The following is a 27,696-nucleotide window of genomic DNA, read 5'->3' on the forward strand; positions in this document are numbered from 1 at the left end:
AGCATTAAAGTGCTAAGCTTGGAGCAGCATTCATGAGGAGTTTTTAGTTCAGTTCTCTTCAGCCCCCACACAATCCTCCATGATTCCTCATGCCTGCTGAAGTTCACCCAGGTGCTTTGTCTTACAGCCCTGGAGTGGTGCTTGTGAATGACCCCGCAGGACCTTTCACACACACATGTGACACGCAAGTGTCAGTCACTGCTGGCCAGGCCTGTGCTTAGCTGCCTTCCTTAGTGCAGGGGTCTTCCTTCTTTAAAGCTTCCAAAAGAACTTCATCTGGGATTTCTTCCATGGCATAATTCAGACTATCTTCTGCAGCTTCAGCTAGTTCTACATCTTCAGCAGCTTCTAGGAAACAGGCATCATTACTTGTGTTTGCCCACTCGCTGTCTGACAACAGGAAGTCTTGAGACCAGCTGTTCTCTGAAGATACTGAGCTTTTTGACAAGCCTGCCACGTTCAAATGTGCATTTACTTCTCCTTCTGTGTGCCCCCTGTCATCCATTAGCAAGGACTCTTCTTCCTTTGAGAAACAAGAACATGACTTACTCCATTTACAAATACTCTTCATACCTTTAACTGCTCTGCAAGCTGGAAGTTTGTGCTGTCACATAGCATGGATATTGCAGAAAGCTGGCCAACACAAGATTTTCCAGCATGTTCATGTATTCCACATTAACCTGGGGAAGCCTGTTTTAATGGGAGCAGAAAATTGCTGTTTTCTGGGTGTTTTTCTAGCACCCTTCAAGTAGCCTGTTGAATACAGCTTCATAAAATAATACAAGCTTAAGACTAGCTTAAGTGTCTGTTCGAAGATACTGTCAGGACCTGAAAACACAGTTAAATGACACTTCCTGTGAAATAACACTAATAGCTATTGATGAGTTGCTTGAGTAGAGCTTAACATGCCATTCTGCTGTATGACATTTAGAGCTGTGCAGTTAAATTCAGAAGTTGAAAAATGCCAGTTCTTATTGCCTAAGCAGTGGAAAAACTTGTATGTTCAGGGTGTAGCGTCTAGGAGCACTATCAGGTCAGTTTAAATATTCTGCCTCTTTGGGGAAACATGCTGCTTTATCACTAAAACAGAGGTAAACGAATTTCAGGACTGAGGGTCACTGACTTACATTTGACTCTCACTGACTCAATTGTTCCAGAACCAGTTCTGTTTCACCTTGTGTGATGTCAGACATGCACAGCAGAGCTAAACTTGGGCAGTTTTTCTGTTCTGCATCTGGAGCTGCCTTGTGGCTTAGACATTGGGAACTGCTGTTCACATCAGAACAGAACAGGTCTTTAGCCCCAGGTGAAGTTAGACAATTCCAGTAACTTAGCTCTGCTGGAGAATGTAAAAATGAATCTATGGAGCTACCACACCATCACTGGTGCCAGGGAACCTCTTCTATACCACTGTAACAGTGTGTGGAGCTCTCCCAGCAGACTGGGATGTTAGCGGGAGTATCCAAGGACTTCCAGAGCCTCACAAGAACCTGAGCATCTCAACAGGACAAAAACGTACCTCTTTGAAAAGAGAGGGCAGGCATATCCCAGGCGGTAACGGAAGACCTAAATCAAATACAAGACATTAATTAAAGTTAACATTCCAAACAGTATTAAGTATAATTGAGATCACAGGCTACATACTTTGTGATTTGAAGTTTTGTTCTCTGCAGACAGGATCGTGGCACTTTTGATACCAGACTTCATTCTTTAGATCTACCAGAATCCTAAGAATGAAATGAATTCGTTTTTTAGTAAAAGTACATACATGAAGTGAATTCATTCCATAGGAAATTCTAACACTAAATGAACAGGTTTTATTTGTCCTCAGCTATGGCCATTGCTCTCATACTATTGGCATACTTACTGCATACGTGTTTTGTGCAATTTTTAGTAAACTTCAGGTTTCTTAAGTTTAAAGAAATAAATGTTTAACATCTGAAAGTGAAATTTAATCAAATTCATTACATTAAGCTTGGAAGAAACAGTCATCAGCATCTTTGGGCCCTTATTTTAAATACCATGATGATTACTTCATAGAATTATTAGAAATAAAAGTCCAGTTATCACAAAGTAAACTTTTGGGGAAGGATAAATAGTTTCTTTGGTTTTGTGGGGGTTTTTTTTTGTAATTAAAACCTTGTATCCCACAGAGCAAGACAGCAGAAATTGTAACCAGTTGCTGATTCTATCCAGAAGAGTTTTTTCAGCATTTCTAAAAATAACGATTGAACAGGAAAATAAAGCTGTTTTAAACTGAACAGTTAAAGAACATACATTATATTGTTACTTTTGTGAGGTCTTCCAATATTTTCACACCAACGGTAACCAGAAATATCATAAATAAGCAGTTCTTTGAGAGAGAAGTAACTCCATTGTCGTATCCCTGAGAACAAAAAAAAATTCTTTAAATTCTTTAGAAACAGTGCTGCAGAAGACTCATTTGTAAATAATAAGGTGGTTTCTTTACCTCCTTGTAGCCCATCTTTATTAACCAAAGAACGAACAAAATTATCGATTTCTGGATATGGTGAACCCTGGTAACCTTCCATGGGATCTGTTAAATCAAAGGCCACAAACACAGTTGGAGGGTTTGCCACTGAAACATGCCATTGTAACACACTTTATATACACCACAGGCAGAAAATGTACATGAATCATATCACACCCTTGAATAAAACCAGGGATAAAGCCACTGGTACCTTCTTGCACATCTTTGAAGTGCCACCCCAAGGTGCAGAGGGAGCTGGGACAAAGCAGGACAAGCTGCGGGTGCAGGAGGGGAGGGTCAGTGGCATTCAGGTGCTGCAGAGCATCCCTCAGTGCAGATGTACTCTGCCTCCTGCAGAAAGGCAGCTGAAGAAGAGCCCTCCTGGAAGTTACCAGGTGTACAAGTCACAGAACACCTAAGTTAAGAGTCTGGGGTTTTTTTCTATGCAGTAGAAAAGGCTTGAGGTACCTCTGCTGCTTCTGGTAGTTTTACTGTTTAAGAAAGCAGACATTTTTCTCTCCTCCTCTGAAAAGCCAGATGACAGAAATTTTATGTCATCACTTGCTCTGAAGAAAGGAAAGAATACAAAGAAAAGAGTATGATTCTTACAGCGTAACACATTTCAACATAACTCACTGTAACATCCCCCAGAGTGGCACAACATGACACAGCCCTGGGCCCGAGGTTGGGCCAGGAGACCTCCAGAGGTCCCTGCTAACTTTGACCAGCCTGTGATTTGCTGCTGTGCACCTTTCTGTGTCCCCAGAGCACTTTCCCTTCTGGCCTTGGCTGTTTCCCTGACTCCCACCACAGGACGGGGGTTCCTCCTCTCCAACAGCAACATTTGGTTCCTGGCCAAAGTCCCTGGACCCACCCATTTAACTGCTGGCCCACACTCCCACAGCAGGATGTGCTCTAGATGTACTATTTATGCAAATATACCCTTTGAAAGGTTCCAATTTAGTTTTTTTCTCTCTACAATGAACTGCTTTTCCTTGCCCTATAGCTAACTGGAAGCCAGATGATCACAGAAGTCTAAATTCAACACAGCAGAATTTCTCATCCACATTTACGGTGGATTCAGCTGATGCCTATGATCTGAATACACTGCGTGGTTTATTGGCATCAGTTCAGGGTAATGGACATTTCAGGATATAAAACCTGAAGTCAGAACAAATATATGTTTTCATATATAAATATTAATACTATTTTAACCTTTCTGCCACAGCAACGATTAGGATCTTCTTAAGATAAGATATGACATATCAGAGGTTTAGATAAGGTATAGAAAACTTGATTATTGTCTGTACAGGTACCCAGCCTATGGAGGGGTCTGTACCAAATGGGAAATTTGGTATGCCAAAAACCACGGACAGAAACCCTTTGTATTTCTTATCCTACTCTGAAAAATATTCAGACTTCTCACATGTAACTGACTAGAAACCTGTGAGTTTTGCTTCCAGAACTACACAGAATCTGACCAAACTTAATAATAGTTATGTTTTGGCATTTTGAGAGTGTTTAGAGAAATGAGGCACAATTCAAAAGCTGTACCACATTTGAAGGCAGGTTTAACAAAAGAAAACGACTCCCAAGAAATTTTTTTCTTCAAAACCAAGAAATTCTACCAGGAACTTCTAAGTTACACTGTAACAATGTCAATTGAATAATTGCTTATTCATAATAGTTATTTGTAACTACTACAAGAGAATTATCATTAAAATACATATTTTAAAATATCATACATTAGACTGGAATTAAGTAATTACCCAATGTTGCAGATTAAAGAGGAAAGAAAATATGCTTCTTCCAAGGAAACATCCTTTTCACAGTTGGGGATAAACTTATTATCCTCTGCTATCTTCAGAATCACATTTTTTCCTGCTTTTGATGACTTATACATCCGGAAATTTCTATTCTTTGTATAAACTCCTACAGGAAAACAGATATTTCTTAACACGGCAGTGCTGGCTAGGACTTAAAAACTGAGCAGTTGTAAATTAAACAATTTTCCTCAGGCCCAGCTAAAAGTCCAATGAATGGACATAAACTGATACTGACTAGATCACATCCCATAGGAGAAATGCAACAAGGCAAGATCATGCACACATGTACACTTTTATGTTACAGAATAATTAAGACAAATGCTCAACACCTCTACAAAGGCATTTTAATCATTCTGACATTATAATTGTTATAAGTTTCCCTTCAGTACAAGAAATTTGTTCTTTTAAAATAACTTTGTGAAATACAAAGCTGCACAATTATTTTAACCAGAAAGAACTTAATCAAACTTTCTGTTTTCTGTGGACTGCTTCACAACTTTTCTGAGATAGGTATCAGGAAAGCTTAATTCCAACCTCAAAAACAAAACAATGATCAGGTATCTTAACACTGAATAATCTATCTAATAATTGATTGAGAAGGTGAGTTTTATTTGCAGGTTGCATTTGATGTTCATGAAGAGAAAAGCACTTACAGAGCTCATACAAGAAGAACATCACAAAGCTTTCTGTCACTGCAGCCTCATGATGTAATTTAGTATTTCAGCAATTTTGACTTTATTTTTCCAATTTTGAGGTAATGTGTATAACATAAATATTGAGGATGGTTAATTTTGGGAAACTAACATCAAATTTTTAAAAAGTGAGAAAACAAATTATTTTTATTTAAATTCCATTCATGAATATGCTTGAAAGAATTTTGAACAGTAGGTGGGAGTAACCCTTCTGACTCAATAACAGAGAAGCCTGCAGTAGCCAACTTTGGGATTACATTTCAATAGATCAGACATACTGAAGATGCCCACAACAAAAGTGATCCTGAATTCCATGAGAACAATTTGAAGGAATGGGTGTTCTTCAGAAGAGTCTGAGGAAAAACCCAAGGCAAAGTCCTCAAATGTGTAACACACTGCTGTGCAAAAGCATGCTAAGCTATTTTCACATCCCTGAGATAAGGCAAAAAGAAAAAAAACACCAGATATGGAGTTAAAGAAGGGTGGAACTTTCTAGTTTAACCATGGGTTTTGTGCTCCTGGAGATTTGTAACATTTTAATACCATCACCAGGCTATGCCATGGGCCATGAAGTGCCCAACCCAATATTTCTATTATTCCATCACTGAAAGCTAACAGCTGCCATTCCAAAGAGGGAAAGAAGGCTCAATTCATACATGTAGAATAATACAGAAAGACATGCCTGTATGACTTGTTCCTTTATTAAGCAGTTTCTAATTCAACTGAAATTAGAAAAATGCAATATACACTATCCTCTTTTACTCCAAATGGGAGCACTAAACCCTTAAGGGGGAAAAAAACCTAGTCCTGTATGGAAAGAATTACTTTAAACTTCAGAATAAAATAATTATGTATAGCAATATATGAAATTCCACAGACCATGAATCTAAGACTCCTTTAAAGTACAGCACTTATGATCCCAGTTTCAGCATGTATTTGAAGTCTGACCATAGGGACAACAGTAAGAACCCTTGTAATTGAAGATTAAGGAACATTTCATTCTTAATCTTGGTTGCATCCCAAAGTTTAAAAACACTTCTACTTACCTAGATCCACAAAAAGCTGCTTGTTGCCTTCTTTATCATTTACTATTAGGAAGGAAAAATCACCATTTTCTTCCTGGTGTGGCATTTCCATATCGTTTGTTTCCTGAGCAATGGCTGGCCAGTCTTTAGAATCATCCTGAACAGCTGTGAGGTTTGTAAGAGAATCATCTAATCCAGCTCCTGCAGAACACTGGAAAACATGCCCTGCTCCTTCGGCTGGAATCACAGCAGCCCTGCTCTCCATTAATCTTATGGCAGGCTGCAAAATGGTTCTCACAAAGTTACCTTAAAAACAACCAAAAAAGGCCAGAAGCAGGTAATGTCATTTATGAGTCAAGAAAGAACTTAGAGAGTTCCTGTGCAAACATTTTTCAAAACAGCCAAGATGGAAATGGTTGAAGTTTGGGGTCTTTTTAGCCCTTCTGAATTTTTTAAAAAGAAATCTTTTGGACCAGCCCACCGTATTAAATGGTTTTGGCCAGTGACTGAGAAACCAATGCCTCACAATAATTTGTACTAAATGTCTTTAAAAAACCACCAAAACCTAAATATTAACAAGCTCAGATTTAGGATTCTGAAAAGGTTGTGATTGTCCCCCTCACTGCTGCTTTCCCTAATTTCACTTTCAGAATGACTGAAAGGTTTACTTGCAGCTTCATGGGGTATTTACTGATGTAAGAGCTTGACCTAAATTTACTCCAACTACAAATTACTTTTACAAAAGTATTTTGTAATGACTTTTCATGCTCCCAGTATTGTAATTCAACTCCCATTGTACCTCCAAGCTCTGCTAAAACTATGGCCAAATTAGTTCCAGGGAGAAAGCAAGAGAATGGAATAAATACAAATGTGGGAGAAAAACCTATGAAGTGGAAGGAATACTGGCAAGGATTCTGCACTTGTTGGATGAAGCTTCCATGAGGAATATGAATGAATATGAAATACTGTTCCTCCCATGCTACATATCAGCAGAATGACTCAGCATATCAAGCATCAAAATCATCATCATCCTCATAATTCATTACAGGACCACTGGTGCACACAAATGAGTCAAGACAACCCGAAACTGGCAATTCTCTGTGTTGGAGTTGCCGTATCTGAGAAATCCCAACTCACATAAACAATTAAAATTGCTTTGAGCTTTCTCTTAACCATGTTTATGCACGGGTAGCTTGAAATCATCTCTGTCCTGCCTTTTTGACCATGTGTTGAGCAGAAATTACTGTATTTAGAGCAAAACCAGCAGCTTTAATTGTTAAGACTGACATTAATCTGAAAATTTGGGAGTCATAGACTTGCCAGTTTCATAGAAATCGGGATTTTTGTAAATAAAACATACAGGCACAAAAAAAGTTACATCGTTGCAAACACATGCTAATCACAGGAAAAGAAAGTAGAAGATGAGAATAAATGAGGCTTAATGAAATAAGAGAGTAATTATGTGTATGCTGGGCATACGAATTTGTTTCCACATATAATTCCCTTAAAATAAATACTCCTATGGGAGATGGAACTGTATGAAGTCAAAACTTCACCTTTTGTTTCTAGGTGTAAGAGAAAAGAACACACTTACCAATATGAGTGTTATCCTTAAATACAGTCTTTTGGGGTAGAAATATTAAGTGCCGGCTAAATTTTTCATCAGTACTGGAATCCAAGTTCAAGACATCTTTTGATGAACAATTTACATCATAAAGTTCTTTTAATTTTTGGCTGACAAGCTGAAATCATAAACATTAATTGCTGTTGTTCGTGAGCAATGGCTGGCCAGTCTTTAGAATCATCTTCAACAGCTGTTGTTTTACTCTAGTAGTTGCATCTATAAAACCGAACACAAATTCAGATTCTACATTTTTCCCAAGGTCTTTTTTTTTCCCTCATTTTGAGCACACAGTTAATTTAATTCAAACTAACCCATATCAGGTTTTAACCAAGTTTGACATAGACTGTATTTCCTTCAATATACAAGTCACGTAACGCTTAACTAACAGTGATAAGCTGAGAAGACTTGCAGTTTCTGAGGTCCAAGTCTGGTTAGGAGGCTTTACCCTGCAGGTTGTTTTCCAGCACAAAGCAGTTCACACCCACAAAGTTTGTCATGCAGGCTGACCAGGAGTGGAAGATGGAGGCTGTCACCATACAAAGGACTGGTGAGTTAATTCACTGTTATGATTTAGCTAATTCATGGTGTGACCCAATAAACAATAACTAAGCGCAAAACATATTTCACTCTGAATTAGCTCTTAATAAAAACCTTTTAGAAACCAAGCTAGTGATTACTCATGTTTAGGACTGGGACTCAGAACCTAAAGATCTGGAAGCCCTGGGTTTTAGCAGCTCAAATCCCCCATCCAGCAAATCCAAAGTCCTCTTCTTAACCTGAGGAATCTCAACATTTCAGATTTGATCCACAATGGATAAATCCCTCTAGATGAAGGGTTATTTATGAAGGAATTACCTCAAATGATCTTTTACTTCTGCTCACTTCCAGCAAGAGACATGTAAGTGACAGAAGTCTCACAGACATTCACTCATGATGAGATTTTATTAAAACAGAAGCTACTCTTCTAAAAATATATTAATGCACTATTGAACTTGCAGATAGCTCATTCACAGAAAAAAATTGCAATAAAATGAAAACTGCACTATTTAATAAAATTTATAATATAAAGGTATTTAATTTTAGGTACCAAATTGGTAAATGCAGTCACATGATGCTCTCTACATCATCATTTAACTAAATTATAATGAAATTTATAATGAACTGTCGTCTAAAGAAAGTTTCAGGAGAGATTCATCTAAGCCTTTCATATATGACTGCACCATTAGGCAAAGGGAATGAACTGAGGAATATATGAATTGAACTTTTATTGATGCTACTTTAAAGAGTACCTAAACATTCTTACAGCTTTGAAGTGGCAGAGCATATAAACAATGTTCTAAACCAAACTTACCATGTCAGTAAACCTACCATGAATACAAACAGTCCAACAGCCATCATTCTTTATTTTTGTCTCTCAATTAAATGTTTTGTTTCTCACTTAGATTAAACCCCTGCTTTAATTAAAACAGTATTTTTACTTAATTAAAAATAATCACTGGGTCTGCAATTCTTTTAATTTTACTACAGCATAATCAGGATAAAGTGGTAAATAGTTTCATATTAAATTAACAACAAATTTATATGACTTTGACACAGCATGACATTGCTCCAGTTTACCTCAATTAGCTTCATGACCATATTCTTGCCATCTGCATCAGGATTCACTGGTTTGTAAAACTCCAAATCAAAATAAAGTTTGCAAGCATCTTTTTCAGGAATTACTTCATAGCAATGCATAAGACTTGTTTTGTAATCTTTGCTATGGAAAAACAAAAACAAATCACAACCTCTCATAAGAAACATTATGAGCATGATGAACAGTTGCAAACAAGGATCCCACATATTTTATTATGCAATCAACCACTCACATGAAAAAAATGTAGAAGCCCTGTAATGCTTTGAAAAATTTGTAACTAACATCAGCATCAAATATCAACAAAAATTATTTGTCTGGCCTAGAATTTAATTTTGTGAAGTATTCTCCTCTTCTCTCCAATCTTAAAATACACACAGAAATGTTAAGGATTCAAGGAACTATGGAAAGTACAGTAAAAAACTGAAATTATCACTCATATGTCTTTAGCACAAACAAAGAGATTATATAGAGTTTTTTTCCTAACTAAATTAAAAAATATTGTCATCATCAGTTTGAAAAAATAAATCACACTTTACGTATAAAAATTGACTCACATTTCTTTCACTTCATTGCCAAATGTTTTATTGTAAAAGAAACGAATGGGTAAAGTTCATCATGTGATCAAGTTGTCAATACTTGGAACTACATCATGCAAATGCAAACCCATAAATCAGTTTCCAGACATGTGCATTAACACCCACTGAAACTGCCGTATGGCTAGTGAGAGAAATGTGGTTTTGTCAACTGTTGGTACGGTCCCCTGAGAAAGCTGACAGCAAAAACAAATCTACTGTTAATAAACTTCAGTTGAACAGACAGAGTACTTAATTCACAGGAAATACCGGCAACCTGCTACTCAAAAGAAACCTGAAACCCGCTATAGAATACATTGTTTTGTCCTCAGGAAGATTTTTCCCATTGCCAAGATGAAAGCCCAGGTAACCCATTACAGCTCTGTGCTACTCAGAGCAGCAGATGGCTCCTGGGAATTCCTATCCAGTGGTAGCTCTCACTAGGTAGGATATCCACTATACCACTAACTTCTAGTAACACACAGGGTACCTTCTCAAATACTCACGTGTAATAAAACCAAAGCTGTTTATATGTTGTTACAAGGTAAAACCTCTGTCCACTCTGTGTGTTCTTTTCCAAAGCAAACACATGAACATCCTTTTTAAATGAAAACATTGAAATTTTTTGTTAGCTATATTCAAAAAAACGGCTTATGTCTTTGTAAATTCCTATTTGGCATCAGTTAAAGGTTAGTAAACACTAGATAACTATAAACAGATCACTTTTCCACGCTCAGTAGCATCTAGTTTTAATTTAGAACATCATTCTGATTTCAGTTACATGGATCAAATTTGAAGCTTTTCTTTGCTGTGCAGTAATGTAAACAGTTTTCGCTGTAAACTCTTGGTTTTTTTCTGATCAGTATGAAGTGCATCTAAAGGGAGGAGGAACAATGTCCTGAAAGGAGCAGCCTCATGGATACAATGGCAGTATAAGCTTTATGGGCAAATATTCTTCAGACATTATGTTGTTTAGATCCAAAAATGAAAACCTGAGAAGGAAATAGAATAAAAACTACTGCCAAGCCAATGAGAACCTATTTTGGAAAAAAGGTTGTCAGGATTACTTAAATACCTGAAACAGCGTGGAGAAAAACACAATACCTTCTTTAAAAATAGCAATCAATTTGAAAAGTATTAAACTGAAAAAAAAGGATACCTTTCACACAATATTTATTTTGCTAATAATTTCTAATCATCTGAACTTGCTACTCAGATGCCACAGGAGAGTTGTATTGTTTTTATTTAGTCTCTGCCTCTTCTTTATCTCCTTTCTCATTTTTTTCCTCCTCTTTCTCCCTGCCCAATTCTCACTACCTTCCCATTCTCCTGCCCACCTTAATAGCTTGTTTATCTTGAGAAGGAACAACTTTATCACTACAATGTTCCCAAAAAGCACTTTTACTGTTTGAAGTTAACACCACATATCAACTTGTATGTTAGAACAGAACTAGTACTTAGAGATATCTCCAGTGCAACGTGACCTACAAAGGTAAAAAAAAAATACTTGCTGTTTCAGGATTGGGAAGAAAAAGATCTTGCAAACTGATAAAGACTTCGCTGCCAACAGCAATTTTAAATGATGTTCCATCTTTAAAGTAAAGAGTGGAGACATTCATCTAACATATAATATACCTCTTCGCAGGTTTTTACATAGTTAAAAGCTTCAGCCTGTCGAGAAAATATTTTCCAAACAGAGGATGGCATAGAGGGTTTGGACAATCTTGGTCTGTAAACTTCAGGAAGAGGATTTCTTTCATAGTGAGCAGCGAGTTCTTCCACTTTCTTCAGTCTTTCTAGCCATTTCTCTTCATTTCTCCTAAAGCAATTACAAATAGTCAAATCAGTATCAACCCATCTGCAAGGCAATTTTAATTTGAATATATCCTGTACTCCTCACTGCTTTTGGTTTTGTTGAATGTAATTTATTAATTAACTGGGAGTAGCCAGTATTCGAAATCAACACCCAATCTTGCTATGATACTGATTTTAATATTAAATGTCTCTACACAGTCTTGGAAGTACAAGAGCTTCATAATAACACTATCAAAGATAAACACAACAGAATAAAGACAGTGAAAGGAGACCTAGGAATTTTCAGTTTTGTCTACGGAATGATATTACACTCCTCAGAAAGTATACAAACTTTGACTAGGCACATAACATTAGTAAGGAGAAAAAAAATACTAAAAGTAGAAAAATACTAAGAGTTAAAAAGTATTTTTGCTTTATGGTTGAGGAGACAAATGAGATAATTAATTTGTATGGGTAGTACAATACTTGAGTTCATAGACTTTAGCTCCAAGGTCTGTATCTCGAAGGAAAACTGAAATCCAAAATGAGGGCTCTGTTCTCCACTGCCAACATTTGCTATTGATCACTAATACTTTCACCTGCTTTAAAAGCTCATGTACTTTTCACAACCTTAAAATAGCAATCTTATCTCTTTTCAAGAAATAGAACCATGCAGTAACTCTTGCTATCTTGCAACCTTTAAGCTTCCAGTTCCATAAAGTAATCCAAATGCTGTAGAGTAATGTAATAAAGCATAAACACACATATGTACAACTATTTGTAAGTGGAACACCTGTAATCAGCACTGCCAGTAAACTGTGAAACAGGAAGAGGCAAGAGGTAAACAAACATGAAGGGGAATCTTATTGTTCTGCCCAGCATAACCCACTTGGTTCTCCTAACAGCCCCTGGGTTGCAGTGAAAGATAAAAATGAAACTGAGTGTATCAAAAGTATTCAGAACTTTAACAAGCTGGATCCACAAGGTGAATTTGAGTATTTAAATATTCTTGTGGGGCCCTGAAGCCCAAACTTTAGATCCTCTCATTTCCCCCTCCAAGTTTTCCACAGCAAAAGTTCCTGGACACTTACACTTCTGTCCACTGTTCTAAGCCTGCCCATGTCTTGATAGTCAGTGCCTGTGTAAAGTCTAAGTAACAGAACATTTTTTTCTCTAAGAGGAGTCAACCATATTATCTCTATCCCCCTTGTCCATCTTCTGACCTGTGCATTTTCTTCACTCCCTCTTTATGCTCTTAGTTTCTTCTCTGGGAATGAAAGATTAGATTATAGATAGCAATCAGCATTTCTCAGAAGAGCTAACAAAACTTTCAGTTTCATTTTGGTGCTGTTGGCTGTAAATTAACTGGTTGCAAAGGACATCCCTATATCAGCACTTTCCCACAAGGTGACCATTAAAAAAGGAAAGCAAAGGAGAAACTCCATAATTCTCTATTAATTTTAAACTTTCTGGTTATATTGGGCCGTATTTTTGCAGAAACACAGCCGGGAGGATACCTGAACCTGGGAGAAGGTTGATGACCCTCCCTTTAAACTGAAACCTATCATGGTTCTTGCAGTCCAAACACTCAGTGTCTCAGGAGTCAAACACGTCAAGTCTTTTCAAGGCAACTTCAACTCCTGTGTGAACCATAACACAACTCATCTATTTGGAGCACATACAATTAACACTTACAGACAGCCTTCTGAGTTCACTGGGAAATTCTCACTTCCTCTCTTATGTCCCACCAGAAGTCAGGGCAGTACTTACTTTTGTTTGACTTGACTGAAAGAAGTTTTGCCACTATCATGTTTGGACTTCAGTGTTATTGACTTAGCAGGATGACTGCATGGAAAGCCTGGAAAAATGTCTCCTGAGCAATGACTTAAAGAACTTGCTATTTCTTTACTTTATGGAAGACTACTTCTCCGTTTACTTCTCATGATAACGACAAAACATATTACCCACACCTGCTGACAACTGAAGCTGAGACATGCAAATCAACTGCTACTCAAAATAATATTACACTTGTTTCGTGGCCAGTGTGTATCATGCAACATAGTTCTATGGCAGAGTTCATGGTCCTTGACACGAATAAATCTGAGATTTTCTCCCAGATACTGATCAAGCCTTAGAAGAACACATTAAATTCCTTAATGGTAGTGAAAATTAGCTTGGCTATCCTTACGTCGAGCTGATGAGTGGCATATTAACACTACTCATCTTCCCAATTTTCATCTTGCCCTCCTAATAGAGGAAGTGGCCTCTACAATTACAGAATCACAGAAGGGGTGAGGTTGGAAGGTCCACAGTGGGTCACCTGCTCCAGCCTCCCTGCTCAAGCAGGGTTGTCCCCAGAGCACTTGGCACAGGATTGTGTCCAGTTGGTTCCTGAGTATCTCCAGTGGGGGAGGCTCCACAACCTCTCTGGACAACCTGTTCCAGTGTGCAATCTGTTTGTCAAATTAAGATTGCAAGTGCAAAACTCAGTACATCAGACCTGGAGATAAGACCTCATAAAGTATGTTAGTTATGAGAAGCTGGAATACATAGCTTCCAATGTCATCTGACTTCTGCTACTGAAGGTCCATGTACAAATATGAAACTAACCGACCTGAAAGTTGATGATGAAGCCAAAATCAGCCCTCAGTGCTCGAGTGCTGTTGCGCAAGGCAGGTCTTTGGGCAGCCAGGGACAGTCACTACGCAGGTGGCCAAAAACCCTGCCCAAGAGAAGGTCCTGCTGCAGTACAGGTCAGCTCACCCACAGGGATCTCGCTCGCTGAGGTCAGCAGGGGAGCTGCTCATTTAGTAGTTGTCCCCACAGATTACTCTAGCTGGCCATTTCCTTTACAAACCACCATTCTGTCAGAATTACAGAATATTGTGTTGGAAGGATCATCTAATCCATCTCCTGGGCCTGAACATGACCATCTCTAAGAGTCACACCATGTACCTGAGAAAGTTGTCCAAATGCTTCTTGAGCTCAGGCTGGTGCTGTGGCCTCTTTCCTGGGGAGCCCGTTCAGTGCCCAACCACCTTTGGGTGAAGAACCTTTTCCTAAATTCAACGTAAACCTCCCCTGACACAGCATCAGGCCATTCCCTCTGGTCCTGTCACTGTCACCACAGAGAAGAGATCAGTGCCTGCCCCTCCTCTTCACCTCATGGGGATGTTGAAGACCACAAGGAGGTTTCCCTTCAGCCTCCTCTTCTGAAAGTTGAACAGACCAAGTGACCTCAGTTGCTCCTCACACGGCTTCCCCTCAAAGCCCCTCACCATCCTCATGGCCCTCCTTTGGACGCTCTGTAATAGCTTTATAACCCTCTTAGATTGTGGCGCCCAAAACTGCACACAGCATTCAATATGAGGCCGCACCGACAGTGTAAGTGTACCAGAATGGTACTTTTGTTTCAGAAGGCGGAGGAGCTCAAGCAACAGCGCAAACCTGACAAGGTTGGTGTTACACCATTCACACCCAAGAGCAGCAAGGACAGCCGTCCTCAGCTCAGCGCTCAGGGCGCGGGGCTCGGTGGCTCAGTGTCCCGCCATGGGGCCCGGCCTGGCGAGCTACGCCGGAAGGGGAGAGCAGAGGGGAGCAGAGCGGAGCAGCCAGCCCGCGCCTCCTCAGCCTGGCCTCGCACGCCTCCCTCCGCGCCGGGTGGGCCCGCACGGCCGGGCCCGCCTTCCCCGCGCCGCTCCCGCCGGCACCAACTCACCGCCAGCGCCCGCTCCCCGCCGCCATTGGGGCGGGCCGTGCGGCCTGCGCGGGGCGGGGCCGGCGGGCCGGGCCGGGCGGCGCCGGGGCTTCCTCCCGCCGAGCAGCGCTCAGCCACGCCAGGCTCGGGAGAACGCCGGTCGGAGCGAGCAGGCAGCGGAGCGAGCAGGCGGTGAAGCCGGTGGGTGGCGGCGGTGCCGGCATGCGGCAGTACCAGGATGCGGGCGCGGCGGCGGCGGGGCCGAACAAAGCGGGGGGGAGCGGTGGGGGATGGACCAGGCTGTGGCTCTCCAGGTCCGCGTGGCCGCCCGCATCTCTCCCGGGGTGAGTCGGCTGCGGGAGCAGGAGGGGAGCCGCTTTCGCCCGCGGCGCCGCTGGGAGCGCCGCTGCCCGGCTGCCGCGGGGCTCCCGGCCGCAGGCCCGGCGGTCTGTCGGTCGGTGTGGGAGCAGATGAGCCCCCGGCCTTGCCCGCCGTGCCATCGCCCTGCCCGGGTGCAGAGCTCGGCGCCTCAGGTATTAGCTGCCCAGAAGCTTAAGGTAGCTAGTTTGTTCCCCTTCAGCCTGTCTTCTTGGAGAAGCTGCTGAAACAGAGAAAAAAAAAAAAAGTCTCTTTAGTTCTGGGCTGCTCTTCGGTGACCCCTCGTTAGACCATTAACGAACCGGAAACACGGGGTCAGAATCTGTATTGGGTTCTTCCAAAACAAATCGTGTTAAACCTCGTCGGTACTGACGCGTGCTTGGGGTCCTGGCAGGAGCTGTGACTAACTTTTGATAGCGTGTAAAGGCCCTGCCCGAGGTGTATTGTGTCCTGTCTGTTCCCTGCTGGGCTGAAGGATAGGGCTGGCCATCTACAGCCTTTTACCTTTAACTCATAGTTCTCTCCTTCAGGTATCTGCTTATCAGGTGTAGGTTTCAAACTAACACACCGTGCCCTTAGCGTTAAGGAAGCCGATACCGCTGTTGCTTGGTGATGGTGATGTGATTAATAGGTACAGGTGAATCAGTAGCTCAGGGGTCCCATCTACACTCGGAATAATTTCAGCTGCTTTTGCAGCTTCATGCTGAGTACCTAAAAGTCTGTTTGCTTTTGGAACATCCGAATGCTGTCAGGGCTTTCCAGCAACTACATCCAGCCCAGAAGTAATGGGAAGAGATGTCTCAGTATGGATGTGCTCCCATGTGTGGTAGCAGTATTTAGTAGGGGGATAGTGTCACACAGAAAATGTAATGGTATATTTCAAATGTTTTTCATTTTTTCATATCATCAGCTTCTGTATTTTCCTTACGTTATTAGTCAGACAATTACTTTTTAGCATTATACATTGTAGAAAGGAAAAGTTTTAATTTGTATGTCTGCAATAGTATCGTGATATCTTATGTATATCTTCATGTACAAAAAATAACTTCTTTGAATGCTTGACATTTTCTCCTGCAGTCATGTGAGGTGGAGAACTGCTCTTTTCTAATCTTTAAGGAGATGTTTTACAATATTGATGTCTGTTTTGAACATGTGTTTTAGTAGTGCTACCCTCATTGCTGTGTAGCAGCAGATATATACTGAACATGTTTGTCTCCTGTGGTTTGCATATTTCAGGATCCAGTTGGTAACTAAAGACAGTTTAACTATTTGCTTTCCCCTGTCTGAGAAGCTGTGGTATTTTTATCACTGTACCCTTCATTTCTCTTGTTGGTTCTCATATTAAATAAATACTGCTTTAAAAAGAAATTGGATGACTTTTATGGCAACGGTGACACATGATCATGTGAATTTATTTTCATTAGGTCCAGTAGAATAAGTGAATCAAGGCTGGGACAGAGTAAAAAGTTGTTTCATTTATTTTTTCCCTATCAAAAGAAGAGCATTGGAACAACTGCATTTATGTAGGGAAAAAAAACCCGTTTTTACTTTTATTGCTGTACAGAGAGACATTGGTCATATTTTGGTAGCTGCAGAGCATAGCTTTGGACCTTTTTGACCCAATTTATTTTTTACCACTTAGTATATGTAAAGATCATTGTAACATCATCTTTATATTTGCTGCCTCTGTCTCATTTTTTTAATTGTATTTTTTCAAATACAATATTATAAAATAAGCTTCCTAAAATCTACAGAATATATTTTGCTAGATCATAAAAATGCAGTTGCTCTTTTCAAGAACCTTTTTTTAATATTTCCTTATACTTGAAGCCTCATTTTACCTAAGCTTTCAGAGAAAATAATATCAAAGAGCAGAATAAAAATTTGTAATAAATTTTTAAAGCACTGCTGTGCTTTCTTCCCCCTGCACCTCCCCCCGGGATGAGATCATCCTCCACAGGGAAGTGCATGGCATCACTGCATTACCTCAAGCAAGATGAGGCAATTCTCAGTGGCCTGTTAGAATCAGCAGCATCCTCCCAGAGCATTGCTGTGACCCTGCCGGTGCTTTAGAGCACAAAAGACCCTGCTGGCTCGAAGGCGCATTTGAGTGCCTAGCAACAAGAGAGCTGTCTGTCTTTGTGGGTGTCTTTTGTTCTTTAAGGAAGTGCAGGTGACTTGGTGCCTGAGGGTGCTCAGGAATTGATGGATATTAAAAGTGAGTTACAGATTGTGTTCTGAAAATAAACCGTACAAATTTCAAATACTTAACGTGTTATAACCAGTTTTTCTAGACAATCCCTATACTTTCTGTAAAGTCTCTCAGACAAGCTCCAATTATCATGGAGTGCAGGAAACTAACACTTCATTAAACAATTGAAACTGAAGGCTGTGAACTAGGCTTGCAGAGGCCTTAGTAAGAAATATTTTTATGATACGGTATTATAAGTTGTGTTTTACATTTTTCAGAAAGAAACTAATATAGTTTGTTGTAGTTGTAGGTTTTGCTAGCTACTTCTTCCAATTTCATTGTTTCTTTGGTGCTGGATCAAGGACAGCAGTTTCAGAGGTTTAAATTTTAAGGTCACAAAAGGGTCAAGGAGATAAGTCTTACTTTAAGGTCAGTTAAATGTTGAAGATCTCTCTTAGTGTTTGCATCCTGCCCTAACGTTTATGTTGTGGGAAACATTCAGAGTTCGCAGCCAGCTGGGTCTGCAGTGTGCTTAGCCAAGCCTGCTGCTGTTCAGCAGTTTGGGTGGAGCACACCTCAGGGCAGCCTGATGAGCCACTAACCCTCCCTGGTGATTCCAAGGGTTCCTCTGTTGGCCAGAGTGTTAGCTTTCCTGTACCTTGGCTGAGTCTTTCTCCACATAGCTGTTGGTAGGTGGCTCATCTGATGGACAGAAGCTGGCCACAGCTGATGTAAGTACACATTTACTAGTTTACACTCCTTCATGTACTTGCAGCACTGGCGCTGCAGAACTTCACGGTGCCAATCAGCTGGGACAAACACCTGGGCTTTAGCAGAAGTTGATTTCTGTGCTGACATGGCTACACTGCTGTCAGTACACTTCCTAGCTGGTTTTGATAATAGAGTTGGCACATGATGCTGTGCTTTTTTGTATGGTGTGGCTGTTTATTACTGTTGTCAGACAAAGAACAGATGAAGGAAGTTAACCATTTCCCTGTCCTTCTTATTAATCCCAGCCACACTGAGGCATTTGGGTTGTGCCCTTGCACATAGCCCTTCTCCAGGAGAAGGAGCAGTATGAGTTGCATCAGAATCGTGGGTAGGTCTGCTTGGATGTTTCCCAACAAATTTTGCTCAGGCTGAGAGCTCAGGAAAGCTGAGAACCAAAGTCAAGCATGATTGTAGTAGTTGAAAAAGTCATAGAAATCCCTGAAGCTGGGCTGTGCTGGAGCAGAACTTAGAGCATCCTTGACAATGAAAGCCATTCTTTGCAATTGCTGGGGAGCAGAAGCTTTGCTCTTCAGTGAGGGCTGGGTGCACACCCCAGTTGTCACTGTAGAATAGACTTTGCTGGCAGTGCTAATGTTCCCTGCCATAGGGTATAGGCTTGGGTCACTGTCATGCCCCAGGTCATAGGTATTTGAGTGCCCTTTGGAGCTGTTTGGCTTTCTCTTCCCACAGGGCACTTCTAATGAATTAGACTTTGAAGTTAGGATGAATGAATCCAGATCAAGGTGCTAGGCAGTCAAGTTCTGCATTGTAGGTTTAGTTCATACCCCATGATACTGTCTTTAAAGTAAATTTCTTAAAGATAATAAAATGTATTTTAGACTTTTTGTTTCTAAAATACCAAGCTTGTTTAATATTTTGGTAATTTGATTTTCAGGAACTTTCCTGTTTGCTACGTTGCATAATACAGTTGTCAAGTCTGCAATAATTTGGTGAAGAGTAAGATTTAATTACATCAGTGCTCTGAAGTAATATTCAGAGTAACATTGAAGATCTTTTGAAGCCACTAAAAATGTAAGTAAATGTCTTCCTAGAAAGAAGTTAAGAAAGAAGGTTATACTTTACCAAATTAGTGCTTCTGATGCATTCTGATGTAACTGTTGCCACAAAAATGCCTGCTAGTGTTGTACTAACAAGAGTATAGATATAAAGACTTAATATAATAATAATAATATCATTATTTAAGATGGCAAATATAGTTTGCCCCAAAGAACTTAAGGCTTAAATGAGAATCTTCATCATATCTGACCAGCGAATCTTGCTGCTTGGTCTGGTTACTTTTACCTTCTTATTTACCATAAATATATCTGCTGAAGTAAGTTTTTGTAAAATTCTTGCCTTGTAATGCCTTGTTTGGCCTTCTTGAGGTCTCAGCACATCTAAGCATTTATTATTTTGTGCTATCTGGTGGTTTAAACTTATGATGCGTTGTTTTCTGAAACTTGAGTTTAAGGTAACTTTTGGTAGTATGTTCTAAGAGAACTCACAAAGTAACTGTGGAGAAGGTTTAATGCTTCTAAATTGATTCCTGATTTGATAGCAATTATAATTTATTGGCCTGTGTTCTCATAAAAGTAAATAGCCCACAGCATAGGGTTCATTTCATCAACTGTTTAAAGTTATATTGTTGTGATTTTATTTTAGTACTATTGCAATTGCTTTCACATTCCCAGTTGGAATCGAATTTGAAATGGAATGCAGAGAAATTACTCAATTCTCAGACTACTGTGACCTAATTTCTAATCTCTGTTAGTCTTTACACATATCTAATAATGTTGTATTGCTTGATTTTGATTCCAAATTTCTAATGCATATGGGGACATTGTAATGTTTTAAAGATTGGTTTTGATTTGTTTGTCTCTTACCTTGCTTTTTTAGGACTTTTCAATGATTTGGTCACAGGGATCTGCAGACTTTTTCCCAGAGAAGGCAATAATTTAGAAAAATATTTCATGTTCTTATTTCAAATATAATATTGGTAGGGATTACTCAGAAATGCTTTTTTTTGTTTGTTTCCTGCTATTAGCCTAGGCTAAAGTTATTCTGTGAACTATCATAATACTTCTATTTTCTTGTATTTTCAAGCTGATAATTGAAAGCAATAATGACAGACATAGGAGATGGACCACATTTGAGGAAAGATCAGGCAGATGCAAAATCTATTCCAGATTTTAAAGGGTAAGTGAGGTACCTTTGCTTTTAAGTCTTCAATTTAAGTCAGGTCAACAGTTTATGTGTAAAGGATTCTATGGGCACAATCAATCCTTTACATCAGTTAGGTAAAATTTTAAAGTTTAGCAGGCTATCAGTTGCTTACCAAGAAGCAGTTGTGGCAAGGCATCCCTCGGCCTCGAGGAGTAACCAAGAGAGGCATCCCTGCTCGCGGGGAGGTCCTGCTGTGCAGCCTGCTGTGTGTGGGGTAAGACAAGTGACTTACAGTCAGACCTGCATGTGAGCCATATTTTGGGATGGTGCGTGCTCAGCTAACCCTTAGATGTTGGAGAAGACTTCTGGCTCTTAGCTATTGTGTTAGCTATCTCCCGAAAGTCCAGCTTCATCCAGACACAGCCATCACACCAGTGGCTATTGCTTATGCAGAAAAAGAGCACACATCTTTTTAGGCTTTGAATGTTTTCTTGTGAAAATTCAATGATAATAGCTTTTGTTTAGAATTCAGAACAGACTTGCTTTCTCAGAGCTAACCTTTTCTCCAGGTACATAGATTTCAAAAGATGATAGTAAAAAAGCCCAGCTTGATTTCTTGTTGATACAGTAATTGGCATGCTTAAACTAAGTTTTCACAGTTTTCATATTCTCCTGTGCAGAGGCATTATAATTTTAAGCACTGTTTTTCCTTGCTTCTTTTAATTTCAAGCTTGTTGCAAGTTTCACAGAAGGTTACTGCAAATGCAACCTTACCTGTTTCATTTGGCTTGCTAAAATAGCCTATTATTATCATTATTTTGAAAAGAGGGATGAGAAATTAACACCTAAATTTTGTCTGGTTTCAATACAGAAAGAACCTACCTGCTAGCAAGTCTATGGACTCTGGAATTCTGCCAGACCACAGTTACAGAATGGATTATCCAGAGATGGGGGAATGTGTAATAATAAACAATAAGAACTTCGACAAACGTACCGGTACCACTCACAAATTTGACTTTTTTCCTCGATTTAGATGAATTAGTGCTGTGTGTTATTTTTCAAAATTAAATGTGCAGACCAGTTTTGATTAAAATTAAGTCATGGGTGGGATTCGTTTCGGTCCATTCTTCCAAATGTGCATAAAAGGAACACATTAGGGTATGTAGTAATGAGGAGGAAAATTGTTCAGCAGTACAAGTCTTACCTTTTAGTCATGATTGTTATTTTGCAAATGAAACTCTTCTTATGTCCTTAAATAGCTAAGTAGATAGAAAAATAAGTTACAGATAAATCTACAATACAGGTACAGAGAGTGGGAGATGGTGTGCCCCTGTAACAGTGCAATGTTTTCTCTGCTAGAGTGGATCTGGAATAACGGAGTATTTCAGACCAATAACAGCTATAAATAGGAGAAGAATTAGGCTCAATTAAACCATGCTATCTATATAATATAAAAAATAACACATTTCTCTTATGTATAGGGATGGCGTCACGTTCAGGTACAGATGCAGATGCTGCAAGTGTTAGAGACATTTTTATGAAGTTGGGATATAAAGTAAGGATCAACAATGATCTTTCATGTAAAGACATTTTTAGAGTATTGAAAAATGGTAAGTTATTATATGTTTAGTGTGTGCATTAAGTCAACCACTGTTTCCAAATACATCTCTAGGCCTCACATCTCTTCTTTCTGGGTTCTTTTTGATGTTATTTCACACCTTCTGGTGATTTATTGCTATGGATGCCATGTACATCATAGCTTCTATGTTTATTCATCTTAGCTGTCTCTTCATCTTTTGTGCCATGACTGTTGTCTCCATATCCTTTCTCATCTTCTAAAGAAGGATGGAAAAAAGGCTGAAACTTGAATGCTGACTGATTTATATTCTGACCTTGGGATCACTGAAGCTCTGTGAGTTGGAAAGAAAATGGTTAGATGGGGTAGAGGGGTTCTGTGCTTAATGCCTAGTGGTGTGGCCCAAAGAGGGGTTCTGGCTGAGGGGCCAGAACTGCAGGTGTGTGGACTGAATTTTCTTTTGGATAAACAACTCACATTTTGTTTAACTTGTGAAACAAAACACCTTTCTCTCAAGTGAGAGCTTTATACTGCTGTGTTAGTCCTGCTTTGCTTGGACTTGGCTACATCTAGAGGTGCCTGGAGGTATCAGTAGCCCTGGAACACAGGCCATTCTAGTTAACTTTGGAAGGTTCTCTGCCATGACTGGGACTCATGCCCACTAGTGCTCTCCCAGACTGTTACAGGCCATACCTAAACAGTGAAAGTGTTCCAGTGATTATTCCCAACAGCAGTTAGCCTGCAGCAATCTTGATCTTGGATTTTGTGTTTGGTTTTGTTTGGATTTGTTTGTTTTTGGCTTTTGTTTTGGTGGTTTTTTGTTTTAGGTTGGGTTGGGGTTTTTTTGTTTTTTGTTTTTTTATGAAAGTGTTTGCTAACATAGATGTAGGTTCTTTAGAGCCAGTTAATGTTTATGCCAGAAAATGTTCCCAGGCATGGTTAATTCATCAGTATTGTTGCAGCTGGTCTGTTGACAGTAACTGAAAATATGACTCTTCTAAATGCAGTGCTTATCCATAAATTGTAGAAATGCCTGAATGGACATCACTTGAGTAAAGTTGAAACAATTAATTTCTTCCAGAACAGAAATTCAGTGTTTTGTTAAGCACTAAACAGTAAGACTTCAGATTTAGGGACTGTTTTCATTTTCATCTACACACTCTTGCATCTTTTTGAGTTACCATTTATAATTTCTTTTGGATCCTTTTTTTTTTTAAGCTTGTTTGTATCGTTTCATAAATTTGAAAAAAATCATCTTGGTCCTCAAGTACATTTCCCACAATGTCAGGCAACAAAAGACATTGGAGAATATAAATTCTATGCTATTTGGATACCACAAGATGAAAAAAAGTATAAAACTACAGACACTTTATATCAAGCTTAAATAATTAAGTACAAAATTAAGAGCATTCTTTCTAGACCTCACTACAGGTAAAAAGTGAGAGAGAGAAGTGTACTGCTAGTACTGCAGGAACAACTATAACTGTCATTGTTCCTTTAGTTCCCATGTAATCCAGGTAGCTGAGGCATCCCAAGTTGAAAAGAGAGGTAGGACTGCTCCATTCTTTCCCAAAATTCAAGATATTCCATCAGTCCGATCCCAGGTCAGAAGATTGACCATTATTGCATCAATGAGGTGTATCATTCAGACTTTCAGACACCGTAGGAATACCCTTTTTTGTCTCCTTAGAGTATTCCTGGCCTAGTTCTGTGTCTTCCAATGGGTAGGGTTGGATCTTAATTTGGTGTTTTCTGTGCCCACCTTCCAGAGGTAAAGTAGGCAGGCTTCTTCTGTTCAGAAGTGAAAACTCTTTGGAGGTTTCTAAGCATGCAAATTAGTTCTTAAAGACTTCTGTCTAAGACATAGAACTAAGAACTAAGACTAAGAACTAAGACATAGGAAGAATCAAATGTTCCAAACTTTTAGCGAGTACAGGAAGTTAAGATAATTCTCTTTTTTTCTTTCCAGTTTCTGAGGAGGATCACAGCAAGCGAAGCAGTTTTGTTTGTGTGTTGCTAAGCCATGGCGAGGAGGGATTGATCTATGGTACAGATGGGCCTCTTGAGCTGAAAGTACTAACAAGCCTTTTCAGAGGTGACAGGTGCAGAAGTTTGGCAGGAAAACCCAAGCTCTTTTTCATTCAGGTGATGTACAGCTGAACAATGATCATCAAATCAGCTAGATAGTTTTAAAAAAATACAATTTCCCACTAATTATTAGTGCAAAAAGTTAATCCTTTCTAATATAGATTTGAATGTAATTAATTCCAGAGTAAGATTCTCTTCAGGTCTCAAGTGGCAGAGTTTTCCCTGTTAGGTAGGCTGTGTTTATAACAGCTGATGTTGCATTATTCTATGTATTTAATAAAATCTTAGGTAATATTTTTAATGAGTTTCTGAGTGCACTTTCGAATTAATATCTATCTTACCCAAACTGTGTAGCTGACTTAAATAAATGTTACTACTTTTCTTCTGAGTCTTTCTAATGGAAATGTGAAACCTAAGTTCTTGTTATTCTTGCAATTTTTAAATCATGATATTATAGTCTTTAAAACACAAATATCAATGATTTTATAATGAGCACTGCCTTTATTTTTCTATTTTAATATTATTTTCCGTTCTTCTTTCTACCAAAATAGGCTTGTAGAGGGACAGAGTTGGATTCCGGCATTGAGACAGACAGTGGATCAGAGGAAACAATGTGTCAGAAAATACCTGTAGAGGCAGACTTCCTCTATGCCTATTCTACAGCTCCAGGTGAGGGACTGTATCCATGTCAGCCTCTACTCGTGCCATCAATTACAACTTGGAGTTGGACCCAGTCAGGAGGTGACTTCACTCGTGTGGATGTCCCTTTGGTCAGTTTGAGTCAGCTGTCCTACTTGTGTCCCTTCTCAGGATCTTGCCCAGTCTCAGCCCCTTGGTGGGAGGGAAGGTTGCAACACTGCCAAAGCACCTTTCCAGCTACCAGTGCAGAGCACAGCACTGTGAGGGCTGCTGTAGGAAAACTAATTCCTGCTCAGCCAGACCCAATACACTCCTTCATGGAAATATGTATTTACTTCCCTCAATCATGTCTTTTAATTTGACTTGATTTCTTTCTGAGGTAGTTGCTATTCTCAGTTCCTACAAAACCCCTACCAAACCATGACTGTATCATTCTCACTAGCAGGCCCTCAAATGTTCATTTGCTGGAAATTGGAGCTGTGCAAATAATTTCCAGCAAGAGGACAAGATATTGTTCTGAGAGAACAAAACAATCAGATACACAGAAGTGGATGATTAGTACCAGCATATTATTTGTCTAGAGACTCCATTTGCATTGCATTGCAAGCAAAATTGGTAGTGGCAGAGCCCTTCATATGGCAGAGCCCTTTACATCTCCACTTAGCAGAAGTAGGTTCAGTATTTAATTCTGCACATATTTGTGAAACTAGTGACACTAAAACCCATTTTCTATCTGTACTGTCACCTCTTCTTTGTATTCGTGCACCCCATGAAAACAGTAAGTGGTTAATGACTAAGATTGCTGCAGCAGAAGATAATTTTCCTGCCTTTTGATTTTCTTCCTACTTAAGGTTTTCTTAGATTATAAAAGATGACTGGTTTAGAAAAAAAAAATAAGTTGGAACTTGTGGAGATTATAAAATCTAAATGTCATTGGTTGGTGGTTTTGAGTTTTTATTTTAAAACGTTGATTGCTATGGGAAACAATGCATTGTTCTTGTAATTGCTGACCTGTCCTGTATCAAAGGCTTCTCCATCTGATCACTTTGACTTTGCTCTCTTCCACAGGCTATTACTCCTGGAGAAATTCAGCTGAAGGGTCATGGTTTATTCAGTCACTGTGTAAAATGCTGAAGGAACATGCAAGGAAACTTGAACTCATGCAGATTTTAACTCGTGTCAATCGCAGAGTGGCAGAGTATGAGTCCTGCTCAACTCGACAAGATTTTAATGCAAAGAAACAGATTCCATGTATTGTCTCTATGCTCACCAAAGAATTTTATTTCCCTTCCTAAAATAGTTTTTCAGTTCTTTTTTTTTTTATCTGCATTTTATATGCAATATTAGTACAAAATACCACTTTTAAATCTGAATAATATTTCACTACTGTGTGTGACACAATGAAGTGTCTCAAAGTTAGGTATATGTCTGTTGTTAGAAGTAAAACAATATGGCTGTGTAGAAATGCAAAGCTGAGTAACTGAAGCAGATTTGAAAGTAGTGCTGGGAGTATTGCAAACAATTAGGAAGGCAAGACTGAAGAAAGATCAAATCATTTATTGGAGCTATTTGGTGCTACTTTTCACTTTGCTGAAGGGACAGGAAAGAATCTTGTACATAGTTTGGCTTCATTTCTTACGAAGAAGATTCAAAATGTCAATGATGGTGATATGATAGTAGTGGCATTACGTTTTTCTTCTTAACTCAAGTTCTTAAAGTTTAAGTTATAAACTAACCTAAACTATTTTTACACTTTGGGGCATAAACTGTGGAAAACAGCCATTCCTAATTTTACGTACAATTGTGACACATGTTTAGAGTACAGTCGGTTATTCCTGATAATTTAATAACTTTGTGTATGGAATATTAGATAAAACAACATGGTAGCTATTTCAAAATAAATTTTGCATTCTGACCTTGAAGCTGAGTACCCAAGGGACTAGTCTTCTAAAATGTCTTTTTCTGCAGCTCCCTAAGGGTGGAGCTGTTGGGGCATACTTGGGGCTATAAGAACCAGTGCAAAAGGAAGTTTGCATTCTGAGCAATCTGCCTTCCTCTTTTTAGCCTTAGATAAGAGTGGGTTGGCACTGTGTGTACCACGTGTAATCTGTGTGAACACCTAGATTTGTGGTACTGGAGAAATTTCACTTCGTAACGCTAATTCCACTGAGTTAATTACAAACTTTAGCTAAAATATGTTAACAAATAGTAAATTTATATCTCTTGAATCTGAATTTTGTAAAACAGACTTACAAAATTGCAAAACATTTTTGCTGATGTTTCAATTTGTAACAGTCTTTTTAAGATCAGTGGGAGACAGAATATGAAATTACCATAGGTGCTTGCAAAACAAGACTTGAAACTCTTTTAAAATTGTGAAGCAAAAACAATGTTGGCAAATTGATGTTCACTTCCAGAGTCATTTCGTACTTGGGGTTTTTTTTAATTAAATGCTGCTTCCTAGATTGCATCATGTTTTTCTATGTGTGTTATTTGTTTAGGATCCGATAGCTTTTGCAGATTAATTTTAACT

At 39.2% G+C, this 27,696-nt stretch overlaps 2 protein-coding genes across 5 annotated transcripts; one reads left to right on the plus strand and one right to left on the minus strand.

Annotated features, from left to right (window-relative positions):
* Nucleotides 1–28: 28 nt before the first annotated feature.
* PRIMPOL (primase and DNA directed polymerase) lies at nt 29–15,457 on the minus strand. Of its 4 annotated transcripts, none has more exons than XM_063402129.1 (13): nt 15,379–15,457; nt 11,502–11,685; nt 10,373–10,464; nt 9,276–9,417; nt 7,629–7,776; nt 6,056–6,340; nt 4,261–4,423; nt 2,960–3,057; nt 2,471–2,557; nt 2,278–2,386; nt 1,645–1,727; nt 1,520–1,566; nt 29–523 (listed from the first exon to the last, which is right to left on the minus strand). In XM_063402129.1, exons 1-13 carry the CDS (start codon nt 15,402–15,404, stop codon nt 218–220), a joined length of 1,770 nt encoding a protein of 589 aa, XP_063258199.1. In that variant the 5' UTR covers nt 15,405–15,457; the 3' UTR covers nt 29–217. The 4 variants fall into 4 exon arrangements, with proteins under 4 accessions (XP_063258199.1, XP_063258201.1, XP_063258202.1 ...); XM_063402131.1 differs by lacking the exon at nt 15,379–15,457 and adding an exon at nt 15,108–15,360; XM_063402132.1 differs by lacking the exon at nt 15,379–15,457 and adding an exon at nt 14,275–14,496.
* On the plus strand, nt 15,420–27,633 carry CASP3 (caspase 3). The gene is made up of 8 exons (XM_063402139.1): nt 15,420–15,558; nt 19,593–19,729; nt 20,801–20,893; nt 21,732–21,856; nt 22,342–22,470; nt 24,406–24,581; nt 25,076–25,193; nt 26,232–27,633. The coding sequence occupies exons 3-8, from the start codon at nt 20,820–20,822 to the stop codon at nt 26,456–26,458; spliced, it is 849 nt and encodes a 282-aa protein (XP_063258209.1). The 5' UTR covers nt 15,420–15,558; nt 19,593–19,729; nt 20,801–20,819; the 3' UTR covers nt 26,459–27,633.
* The last annotated feature ends 63 nt before the right edge of the window (nt 27,634–27,696 follow it).

The sequence above is a fragment of the Prinia subflava genome, chromosome 7 (assembly GCF_021018805.1).
Source record: "Prinia subflava isolate CZ2003 ecotype Zambia chromosome 7, Cam_Psub_1.2, whole genome shotgun sequence".
Classification (NCBI taxonomy): Eukaryota; Metazoa; Chordata; class Aves; order Passeriformes; family Cisticolidae; genus Prinia; species Prinia subflava.

Coding starts and splice junctions, on each gene's coding strand:
- PRIMPOL (XM_063402129.1), bottom strand. CDS start 15,404: ATGGCGGCGGGGAGCGGGCGCTGGCG. Junction 10,465..11,501: donor ATGTAAAAACCTGCGAAGAG/GTATATTATATG, acceptor TCATTTAAAAAG/GATGTTCATGTGTTTGCTTT. Junction 2,558..2,959: donor AACTACCAGAAGCAGCAGAG/GTACCTCAAGCC, acceptor TTGATTTAACAG/ATCCCATGGAAGGTTACCAG.
- CASP3 (XM_063402139.1), top strand. CDS start 20,820: ATGACAGACATAGGAGATGGACCACATTTGAGGAAAGATCAGGCAGAT. Junction 20,894..21,731: donor TCTATTCCAGATTTTAAAGG/GTAAGTGAGGTA, acceptor GTTTCAATACAG/AAAGAACCTACCTGCTAGCA. Junction 21,857..22,341: donor GAACTTCGACAAACGTACCG/GTACCACTCACA, acceptor TCTTATGTATAG/GGATGGCGTCACGTTCAGGT.